Here is a 12226-nt window from a genome sequence, read left to right on the forward strand (position 1 = left end):
GGTTCTCCAGAGAAGTGTCGTGGTTTCTTAAACCAAATAGGTATCCATTTCGAATTACAACCCCGCTCCTATCCTACAGATAGGGCGAAGGTTGGATTTATTATCACATTACTTGTTGAGAAAGCTTTGAGATGGGCCAATCCATTGTGGGAAAATGATAATCCGTTAGTATATAATTATAATGCCTTTGTAGCTGCTTTCAGAAGAACTTTTGACCCTCCAGGTAGAAAGGTCAATGCAGCTAGATTACTGTTGCGCCTTAGACAAGAAAACCGAACACTTGTGGATTATGCACTAGAGTTCAGGTCCTTGGCGGCAGAGGTTAAGTGGAATGAACAGGCTTATATAGATGTATTTTTAAACGGGTTATCAGACATAATCCTTGACGAGGTTGCTACTAGAGAGCTTCCTGAAAATTTGGAGGATTTAATTTCTTTTATTTCTCGCATTGACGAACGTTTAAGAGAGAGGCAGAACACTCGAGAGAGAAACCGTAGACCTTCCTTTAAACTAGCTCCTTCATTTCAAAGTTCTGAATCCACAACCTCACTTTTTCCAGAACCTATGCAGATAGGCAATACTCGCCTCTCAGAAGAGGAGAGACAGTACAGGAGAAGGGAGGGGTTGTGTATGTACTGTGGAGTCAGAGGTCATTTACGCCTAAATTGTCCTAATCGCTCGGGAAACGCTCGCACCTAAGTTTCTCTAGAGGACAGGCCTTGGGTGTTTCTATTTTGTCCTCTAATCTTAATTATAAAGATCACAGGCTTCTGCTACCCGTTTCTTTAACTTGGGAGAAGGGAGTACTAGAAACTATGGCATTGATAGATTCCAGAGCTGCTGAGAGCTTTATCGACCAAGTTTTTGTTACCAAACACGCTATCCCATCCCAGTTAAGGGAGACACCCTTGGCCGTTGAGGCCATAGATGGTAGACCTTTAGTTGAGCCTGTTATTTTCCGTGAAACCATACCCGTTAAATTAACTGTTGGTATCTTACACGAGGAAGACATATCTTTATTGCTTATTTCTTCTCCTTCTGTTCCCATAGTCCTGGGGTACCCTTGGTTAAAAAAACATAACCCTATTATTGATTGGGAATTAGGGGAGATAATCTCATGGGGTCAGGGTTGTCAGGACAGGTGCTTACGGACAGTGTCACCGCTTTGCGCAGTTAACACACCGATTAATTCTACCTACTCTACAGAGGTACAAATACCGCCCCTGTACCTGGATTTAAAGGCAGTATTTGACAAAAAGAATGCTGATACCTTACCTCCACACAGGCCTTTTGATTGTAAGATTAATCTACTACCTGGTACTATGCCCCCCAGGGGTAATGTATATCCTTTGTCCACTAAAGAGAACTTAGTCTTAGAGGAGTATATTCGTGAGAATCTTGAAAAAGGATTCATTAGGAGATCCTCCTCTCCTGCCGGGGCTGGGTTTTTTTTTGTTAAAAAGAAGGATGGTACACTAAGACCTTGCATTGATTATCAAGGTTTGAACAAAATAACCATTAGAAATGCCTACCCAATTCCTTTGATTACCGAGCTCTTTGATCGTCTAAAAGGCTCCAAGATTTTCACCAAGTTAGATCTCAGAGGGGCGTATAACTTGGTGAGAATTCAGCAGGGACACGAGTGGATGACGGCGTTCAATACCCGTTATGGGCACTATGAATACACAGTAATGCCTTTTGGCCTCTGTAATGCACCGGCAGTATTTCAGGACCTGATCAATGAAGTTCTTAGGAAATTTCAACATGACTGCATTATTGTATATCTGGATGATATACTTATACACTCTAGAGAGATTGAGACTCACCACAGACAAGTCAGAAGGGTATTGCGCAAGCTTCTTCAACATGGCCTGTACTGCAAATTGGAGAAATGCAGCTTTGACCAATCCCAGATAAACTTTCTTGGTTATGTGATTTCTGGGGAAGGGTTTAAGATGGACCCGGATAAGCTCCAGTCCATTTTGGATTGGCCTTTACCCAGGGGCCTCAAGGCCATTCAGAGGTTTATTGGATTCTCCAACTATTATAGGCGCTTCATTAAGGGTTACTCTTCAATTATAGCTCCTATTACCAATATGACCAGACAGGGGGCTGACACTAAGAACTGGTCTACTGAAGCCCTTCTTGCCTTCAAAACACTCAAGGAACTGTTTGCTTCTGCACCAATTTTAGTTCACCCTGATACGACTCTGCCTTTCCTACTCGAGGTAGACGCCTCAGAGACAGGTATAGGTGCTATCCTGTCCCAAAGGTTAGGTGTGGATAAGCCCTTACATCCATGTGGTTTTTTTTCCAAGAAACTATCAGGCCCTGAGAGCAGATATGACATTGGTGACAGGGAACTACTAGCAGTTATCATGGCTTTAAAGGAGTGGAGACATTTATTGGAGGGCACCTTACATCCTGTTACTATTTTGACAGACCACAAGAACCTGTCCTATATTTGGGAGGCCAAGCGCTTGTCCTCCAGGCAAGCTCGTTGGTCTTTATTCCTCACGCATTTCAATTACGTGCTCACTTATAGACCTGGTTCTAAGAATTCTAAAGCCGATGCTTTGTCTCGAGAATATGAACCTTCTGCGATATCTGAGCCGGTTTTGTCTTCTATAGTACCCAGGTGCAATATTATCGCCAACACGAGTCTTAAGATTCACTCTCCGTTGCTTGGCCAGATCATGAAGTTGCAGCATCTGGCGCCTAGACAGACTCCTGGGGCAAGGCATTTCGTTCCTCCTGAACTCCAACTGGAACTCTTACAGTGTTTTCACAACAGTAAGGCGGCTGGGCATCCGGGTATTCACAAGACATGTTCCTTGATCTCTAAAGATTTCTGGTGGCCTTCTTTACGGAAGGATATTAGGGATTTCATCGGAGCATGTGAGGTCTGTATGAAGACTAAGCAACCTCATACGCTTCCATGTGGGTTGTTACATCCCTTGAACATTCCAGAGAGACCATGGTCCTGTTTGGCTATGGACTTCATTGTAGATTTGCCTGTTTGTAAAAAACAGACTGTGATCCTCACGGTGGTTGATAGGTTTACTAAGATGGCTCATTTCGTGCCCTTAACTAAACTCCCGACTTCTCCTGAATTGGCGGAGATATTCGCGAGAGAGATTTTTCGCTTACATGGGATACCTTCCGAAATTGTTTCCGATAGAGGTTCCCAATTTGTTTCACGTTTTTGTAGATCCTTCTGTTCTCAACTAGGCATCAAATTGAATTTTTCTTCTGCCTATCACCCTCAGTCTAACGGAGCTGCTGAACGTACCAATCAAAAGATTGAACAATATTTGCGTTGTTTTGTTTCTGAACACCAGGACGATTGGGTCGGTTTGATTCCTTGGGCGGAGTTTGCACACAATAATCTCGTTTGTGATTCTACTCGTTCCAGTCCCTTCTTCATGAATTATGGCTTTCATCCTTCCATTCTTCCCTCGGTTTCTCCTTCCCAAGGGGTACCGTCGGTTGATGTTCATGTTGCCAATTTGAGGAAGTTGTGGGATCAGACTCGACAAATTCTCCTACATAATTCCATGTTGTTCAAGAAACACGCTGATAAGCACAGAAGGGCGGCTCCGTTTTTTTTTTTTTTAATTTTTTTTTTTTGCAGTGCATATTAGGATAACATACAGGCATGTGGTACCCCAAAGGCATTCCACTTGCGTAGGTCAGAACATAGGCAACAATGGGGTATGTAGGAACAGTGCACAATTTTATATTTTTAAGTACAAGAGGATCATGCTAGGTAGGTATGTATATAAGTCTCGAGTTTGCATACAGTGAACAGGCTAGTCAGATTAGTCAAACCAAAAACAACTGGCTATGCTGTAAAGCGTTATGAAACATTGTGTAGGCAACGTCAGCACCGCTTAAGCTGTAAAGTATATGGATGATGGTCGCTCATTACAGGCTGAGTCTTAGATTGCATTATGCGATGTACAGGCTTTAGGTGTTGTGGGTACCAGTTTCCCTGTAATGTGAGATATCCGCATAAAACATAGGCTTATGCTTAACGCCAAAATATTTATCAATTATTACGGGCCTCTAGGTGTCGCAGAGCATGTTGGCCGTGTATGTCAATTGGGGAATATAAAAATTACTAAGTAGGTTTGTCTCAATTTACAAGCACCTTACATTTCCAAGCAAAGTATAAATTGCAAGACAACTGCATTGGTATATCATGTGTGAAGTAGAGGCTTATTGCTTAAAATTAGGAGCGCGTTAAGCAACACGGAAAACAATTATAATATTCAAACATCCAGCTATGCATATTGATGTAAAAGTATTGAGAAAAGTAGATAGAGCAAGAAGAGAAAAAGAAAGAGAAGAAAAAAAAAAAAAAAAAAAAACCACACAGAGAACGTGAGGTATCAAGCTTTACTGGTTCAGTCCACTCTGCTCAGCCAATGCCGGCTCTGGAAGCTTGACCGGTGGGCCAGGGATAGTTGCCGACCTTAGTGTGTACCGGAGTTGCCGCTACCCTGCCATAGACATGGTGGCCGCCAGGCTTGGGTCGTATGCCGGAATCCCAACCCAGCTGTGGGGGTGCGTGGCGTCTAGGTGTCGGGTCTCCTCTCTTGCCCCGGATCTTTATGGGAGCTGGTGCCCTCCTGCCACGAGCCTGGGATCCGTTCTGGTCCAGGGTCGTCCCTTTCGGGATGGTGCGGTGAGTCTTGGTCGTCCAGCTGGGTCGTCGTTTTGCCGCTCTCCGCCTGTGTGGCCGGCACCTTTGGGTATTGTGCCCAGTTGCTCTTGACCCGGGAAGGCGTATATTGTGGGATTCATTAGCGTGGAGCTTAGTAGTGCCCTGAAGAGGAGGGGGGTCTTGCTGGTGTGGGGATTTGGGTGTTTGGCGCTGCTTGCGGTGAGGAATCTTCTGCTTTTGCGGTCTATGCGGCGGGTGAGTTCCCTGCCTGGGGGTACGGTGGGTGGCATATTGTGTCGTCTGGGTGAGTGTCCCACCCGTGGGAAGTTTTCCCGCCAACCCCAGTGGGCCTCTCTTCATACCTCCTATGTGGTGGGTGCTTGTGGTACTTGCCTGCAGCTTGTCCCAGAAGGCTTGAAAGATTGCCTCCAGCCTGGAGTCAAAGTAGTTGAGGTTTGTCTCATGCGTTTGGCTGGGGTTTTGAGATGTCTGTATAGGGACCTCCGCCATCTTATGTGGTCGGGGCTCCGCCACGTGTCCGCTGTGCATGGTATGCGGTGGCGGTCGGGTGGGAGCTGGGCTTCCAGGGCAGACCGGGATAACCCCCACCGGTCCAAAGGGGGGGGGGGGATAGGAGACCCTCAGCGTCGATTGTTGGGTCTGGCCCTGGGGAAAGCGGCCGCCTCCCCCCATCTCCATCGCCATTAGGCTCCGGTTTTTGTTCCAGGTGATAGGGTATGGTTGAGTACTAGAAACATTCGTTTGAAGGTTCCTTCTATGAAATTCGCTCCTCGTTACATTGGCCCTTACAGGGTTCTGACTCGAATTAACCCAGTTGCGTATCGCCTAGCTCTTCCAGCTGCCTTACGCATTCCTAACTCCTTTCATGTTTCTTTACTGAAACCGCTAGTCCGTAACAGATTTTCCTCCACTATATCCTCTCCTCGCTCTGTTCAGGTTGAGGGTCAGGAGGAGTATGAAATCAACTCCATCATCGATTCTCGAATCTCCCGGGGGAAGTTACAATATCTTATTGACTGGAAGGGATATGGTCCTGAGGAGAGGACTTGGGTACCTCAGGAGGATGTACATGCTCCTCGCCTCCGCAGGGCTTTTCACTCCCGTTTTCCATTTCGTCCCGGTTCCTTCCGCCCGGTGGGCGTTTCTGAGAGGGGGGGTACTGTCAGGGTACCTGTAGTCTCTACCTCAGAGGAGGTGAGAGACTTAGACGTTTATCCTCCCAGAGGGGTTGTTTCTTCCGTTCCTCGCGGTTCTCTCGGCCATTTACAAGCCGACCGCGAGGGATCCACTTCCTTATATGACGCGACGCTCAGTAGTCGACGTCATGACGCCAACCCGGGTCGACCTGTCAGTCAAGTCCCGAGCACTAATCAGGACTCGTCGGGGGCGTGATTACCCTCTAGAATCAATGTATAAAGTAAGGCTTTCGGCATCTGCTCATTGCCCTGTCGTGGTTCTAGCCTGTCTAGTCACTCAGTGCTCTTGTATTCTAGTTGTCTCTTTGGTTCTGACCCGGCTTGTTTGTACTACCCTGTTTATCTCTGTTACCCTTTGACTCGGCTTGTCTCTCGCTTACCTGTCCTCTCGTTCCCTCGACCTCGGCTTGTTCCTAGACCATTCTCTACTTACTCCTTACGTTAAGTCCGGCCATTCTAAGGTCCGGTATACGTACCTACCACCTGTTTGTACTCTGCGTGTTGGATCCCTGTCCCGATCCTGACACACACAAGGGCGGCATAAAATAGAAAAGGCAGATAAGCAAAGAGGCAAAGTATAAAGGTATAGAGACTGGCCTAGTCTGTATATTGAATACTCTGCCCGCTAATTATTATTATTACAATTTATAAAGCACCAACATATCCAAATAGTGAAGAGGTCTAAAGAGCAATTATCTAAAGCAGTGGTTCCCAAACCAGTCCTTATGGCCCACCAACAATCTATTATTTTTGTATTTCCCTTTTATATTTCATTAGAGATACTGACAAAACCTGGAATGTTGGTGGGTATGGAGGACTGGTTTGGGAACCACTGGTCTAGAAGGTATTACATGCTGATAGAACACCCTAGGTCGGGAAGGCAACTTTTCGCACTCCATTTGAACTACATCTTCTTGGATTCTTTGCCAGCATCACAACTGTAAGAGCATTATGAGAAATATAGTCCACAACATCTGGAGTGTCACAATTTGCCTACTGCTTTTCTAGGATACACAATTAATATAATAATAAAAATATTTATTTGTGATAAAGATGGTTCTTGCCTGCTCTCAATTCTTTTCTCTCTCATTTGCCTTGTTGACCCCAACCCCTAGAGTTTTAAGTCAATTAGGCACCTAAAAGAGCATGTCTATCTTCTCTGTCGTCGAGAATCAAATGGTCCAACGCGTACTGAATAAGTGATGTCTGAAATCACTATTGAAGGAAGTGAAAGGTCTATACTCAGACTATATATTTTTACACAAACATCACAATATCGTTACATGTTTAGTGGCTCACAACAGCCTTTTCTGACAGATCTCTCTTATAGGTATATGTTTAAGAAAAAAATATCAATAAGTTCACTCTCTAAAAAAATAAAAATAAGTAGTCATACAATTTTATCACTAACAATATATCTCTTTATTATTTTATAATCACAAATATGTTTTTGTATTCACAATTATTATCTTTTGGAACACTGCCCCAAGTGCTCCTATGGATGAGTCTCCATGGGTTATTTTGGACAGAGTTGTAGAACCCATAGGTGGGCATTGTAAACATTCCGATTATGTGTTTATTTGATTCTCTGCTGCAAAGTGTCCCTGGAAACTTTTTGAAATATTGCCATTGTTTATTAATAACAATTAAAATTTTAATTAAGAGATTTTTCCATGAAAGCTCATCTTTCAACATATTGCTCTCGTTAGTGCACCCCTAGGTCCAGTAACACAAAGATTTAATACATGTAAGGAAACAAGAAGCACCATAATTTACATTAGCTCAAAAGCTGGCTCTTTTTCCCATGTGTGCATTTCATAATTTGCTGGAATAGTATTTTGTTTTGTTTATTTTTTTCAGTCCTCTAAGAAAAAACTGTTTGACTGTTCTCCCATCGCTCATGGTTGTTCTTCAGTGTGACCAAGGAAGGTATGGTTTAAAAAATACAATTTGTTGCTCACTGCTCAGTCAATGAGTGTTTTAAGCGTTGTATCAGATAGTTCGTTCACCTTCATTATCTTTTCTAGGTACTCAATGTAACGGTTCCTGTCCTGGAGAAACTGTGGAATCCTTGCATTTTCAAGCACGGCAAGACTTTTAAGACGTTCTATGTCTTCATAAGAAACCTTCAAGAAAAATGTATATTATTTTTTTCTACAAACAAAAATAGGTTTAATTACTTATATTCTATAAAAAAAATCCAAGTTACTGGTATGTTTAAAGGAACACTCCAACCACCATAACCAATTCAGCACCCCATAGTGGTTATGGTGCCAGGAGAGCCCTGTTTGACTTTTACCAATACTTCGGTCTGACAGCCAGAAGCTTTTAAGCATTGCAGAACTAGTTCACTGGCTGAGTGCGACGATCTTATGTTCTCAAACAATGAACTAATTCCATATTACAGGGCATACCTCCGCAGAGCTAACAAACGCTTCTGCTTAAGAGCTTCTGGCTCTTGATTCTGCTGGGTTTTTTTCAATAAGCCAGGAACTGTGAGGACTGACAAGAGCATTGTGAATTGTAGCCCAAAATAACAGAATTGGAGAAAATAACTCTCCAGCTTCCACTGCGGGAATTTTAGCGCAATTCTTTTGGAAAGTCTCCACAATTTCCAGTTTAGTAAATACAACTCTGAAGGTTTCTCATGTTTCTGAATTAATGCTGAGACTGCACAAGAACTACTGTATACAGAGAGGAATAGAATCATCGACCACGGAATCAAAGTAAATCTGGGCTTTACATAAAAGTACCAATTCCACATAGGGAGAATACATTAAACAATGCCGTTTTCTGCAGACAAAAATAATACAATATAACTAGGGAGTCTGTTAGTAGAATAGCTTAAAGGAAAACACTGAATTAAGTTATTATGGTCCCAGGAGGGCGCTGGCTTATCTGGCTAGCAGTTATCTTATCTGGCTAGCAGTTAAACTGTTTACAAACGGTTTATCCCAAAAGTCTTCTCTCTAGCGCCATTTAGTTCTGATCCTATCCTTTCACGCACATATTATTCTCAATACAATTTTATGAATGTGGAGCTACTGTTTGGCTTAGAGCATCAGCCAATCAGCAGCCCCCCCCCCTCCCCCCACCGGTCTGAGGCCATCCCAGTCCTGTTTGAAGAATCTGAGAGAAGCATACGGACAGGGGCAAAGTTAAATTGCACTGGAGAGAAGATTAATCCATAAATGTAATCTGAAGCCCGGGACCTCCTGCATCATAACAACTTCATTATGATGAAGTTACTATGGTGCCCGGAGTGTTTCTTTAATCAACTATTTTAACATATAAATTAATTCATAAACCCTTCTCTTCTGATAAATCATAATTTTACTAACACAATCAAAATTAACCCCTTAAGGACACAACTTCTGGAATAAAAGGGAATCATGACGGACTATATCCGTCATGTGTCCTTAAGCGGTTAATTAAAAATCAATTTATTAATTTTAATTAATTTTTAATGGATTTTTAATTAAATGGGTTTTTAATTCATTTTGATTGTGTTAGTAAAATTATGATTTATCAGAAGAGAAGGGTTTATTAATTAATGTATTTGTTTTATATTGCATAGGTCGTTAGGTTTCCTATTTGTTTACCCTATTCTCATCTATTTCTATATAATCAGCGCTCCACTATCTGCACTTCTTTCTATTTTCACATATGTTTTGGTTTTCTTCCCTTTCTAAACAGTGAAACGTGATTTTAAAAGCTACACCAGTGTTTTCTGGCTGGAATTCATCTTCCCCAACCCACCAGTTGCTACATCCATGATTAGAAAGGCTATTAAAATGACTGCTAAATTGCTGTGTTTCAGCATGACAATATAAAATGGAGGCAGATTGCTTAAAAATAAAATTGAGAGAAAAATGTACTCATTTGTTTTGAAACTAGAAAACAGATGTAGAGAAAATATTAGATAGAAGATAATTCAAAGTACTCTCTACAAAAAGTTAAAAAGGTTGATCATATGGACACTTGAAGTCCTTTCATTGAGATAAATGCTGTATTAAAGGGGAAATGTCACTTGGAAATTTAATAAAATTGGGTACAATTAAATAAAAAATGGACAATTACATATAACTTTTTTCATGCAATGTTCTCTTTTCTTTAAACGTATTTACAAAATGTAGTAAATGACACAATCACAATGGAGTTGAGTCCACAGCCAGGGGATGCGCTGCAAATAATGAGGAGAAATAGAAACATTGTTTTGTTTCTCCTCTTCTCTGCATGCCCTCTCTCAGGGTTATTTACTACAGTGAGAATTCAATGTGAATTGAAAATTTCACATTTTAGGTCAAAGTAGCGAATTTGAGAGAATTTTTCCAGTTTGGCTATCTTGCCCTTAAATGTGAAATTCACTTTGAATCCACTCTCAATACTCACTCTATTGAATAACCCTGTCTTCAAGGTTGACTGCTAGTGCAAAGGACTGAGCTTATAACAGTGATTGACAAGGCACTAATATGGAAATGATGGAAATTACCTGTTGCAGAATAATGAGGTGTTAATTTCTATATTTAATTTTATTTTTCACACATCACAAATACATATGAATTACATTTTGTTAAATATAAGTGAGTAGTATGAGTAGTAAACATAAAATAAAATAAATCCTAGGAAGTGAAAGCTTCCTTTTTAAGCCAAGGATTCTGGGAACCAGTGGCGTACATACCGGGGTCGCAGGGGTCGCGACTGCGACCGGGCCCGGCCCACCAGGGGGCCCGGCCGCCCTGCGACCCAGGTATGTACCCACAGGGCCAGCCTCTTCTGCTGGGGGGCCCAGGAGCTGGCCACCTCAGGGCCCCCCGAGGCTGGCCCTGCTGTCACCCGGCTGGCTGGCGGGCGCGCGAGGGAGCACTGTCCCCTGGGTGCTCCCTCTTCAGCTCCCTCGCGCACCGCACTGAAACCGGAGCCGGAAGATGACGTCATCTTCCGGCTCCGGTATCAGTACGCGGCGCGCGAGGGAGCTGAAGAGGGAGCACCCAGGGGACAGTGCTCCCTCGCGCGCCCGCCAGCCAGCCGGGTGACCGCCCCCCTGAGGAGCCCAGCAGCACCACTGGACCCCAGGGAATCCCCTCAGATCTCCCACAGGTAAGGAGGCTGGGGGGATTACATTTAAAAAAACGTGTGAGTGTGTTAGTGAGTGTGTTAGTGTGTTAGTGTTAGTGAGTGTGTTGGTGTTAGTGAGTGTGTTAGTGAGTGTGTGAGTGTTAGTGAGTGAGTGAGTGAGTGAGTGTGTGAGTGTGTTAGAGTGAGTGTGTTAGAGTGAGTGTGTTAGAGTGAGTGTGTTAGAGTGAGTGTGTTAGTGTTAGTGAGTGTGTTAGTGTTAGTGAGTGTGTTAGTGTTAGTGAGTGTGTTAGTGTTAGTGAGTGTGTTAGTGTTAGTGAGTGTGTTAGAGTGAGTGTTAGTGTGTGAGTGTTAGTGTGTGTGTGTTAGTGTGTGTGTGTTAGTGAGTGTTAGTGTGTTAGTGAGTGCGTTAGTGTTAGTGAGTGTGTTAGTGTGTGTGTGTGTGTGTGTGTTAGTGAGTGCATTAGTGTGTGTGTTAGTGAGTGTATTAGAGTGAGTGGGTTAGTGTTAGTGGGTTAGTGTTAGTGTTAGTGAGTGTGTTGGTGTTAGTGAGTGTGTTGGTGTTAGTGAGTGTGTTGGTGTTAGTGAGTGTGTGTTAGTGTGTGTGTGTTGGTGAGTGTGAGTGTGTTAGTGAGTGTGTTAGTGTGAGTGAGTGTGTTGGTGTTAGTGAGAGTGTGTTGGTGTTCATGTGTGTGTTAGTGAGTGTGTTAGTGAGTGTGTTAGTGAGTGTGTTAGTGAGTGTGTTAGTGTGTTAGTGTTAGTGAGTGTGTTGGTGTTAGTGAGTGTGTCAGTGAGTGTGTTAGTGTGTTAGTGTTAGTGTGTTGGTGTTAGTGTGTTGGTGTTAGTGAGTGTGTTGGTGTTAGTGAGTGTGTTGGTGTTAGTGAGTGTGTTGGTGTTAGTGTTAGTGTGTTGGTGTTAGTGTTAGTGTGTTGGTGTTAGTGTTAGTGTGTGTGTGAGTGTGTGTTAGTGTGTGTGTGAGTGTGTGTTAGTGTGTGTGTTAGTGTGTGTGTAGAGTGTGTGTTAGTGAGTGTTAGTGTTAGAGTGTGTGTGTTAGTGTTAGAGTGTGTGTTAGTGAGTGTGTTAGTGTTAGAGTGTGTGTTAGTGAGTGTGTTAGTGTTAGAGTGTGTGTTAGTGTGTGTGTGTGCGTCTGTCACTGAGTGTGTGTCTGTCAGTAAATGTGTGCGTCTGTTCATGAGAGTGTGTGTGTGTCTAAAGCACTTACCTTTCTCCAGCGCCGGACTCCCTTGGCGCTGGGGATCTCTCC

At 43.2% G+C, this 12226-nt stretch overlaps 1 protein-coding gene across 1 annotated transcript in view; it reads right to left on the bottom strand.

Moving 5' to 3' along the window:
- Window positions 1-7332: 7332 nt before the first annotated feature.
- MATCAP2 (microtubule associated tyrosine carboxypeptidase 2) overlaps window positions 7333-12226 on the bottom strand; it is a 31654-nt gene continuing 26760 nt past the window's right edge. Inside the window, exon 7 of the mRNA XM_063450662.1 lies at window positions 7333-8012. Coding sequence (XP_063306732.1) covers window positions 7851-8012 — 162 coding nt within the window. The 3' untranslated portion in view covers window positions 7333-7850. The remainder of the gene's footprint in view (window positions 8013-12226) is intronic.

The sequence above is a fragment of the Pelobates fuscus genome, chromosome 4 (assembly GCF_036172605.1).
Source record: "Pelobates fuscus isolate aPelFus1 chromosome 4, aPelFus1.pri, whole genome shotgun sequence".
Classification (NCBI taxonomy): domain Eukaryota; kingdom Metazoa; phylum Chordata; class Amphibia; order Anura; family Pelobatidae; genus Pelobates; species Pelobates fuscus.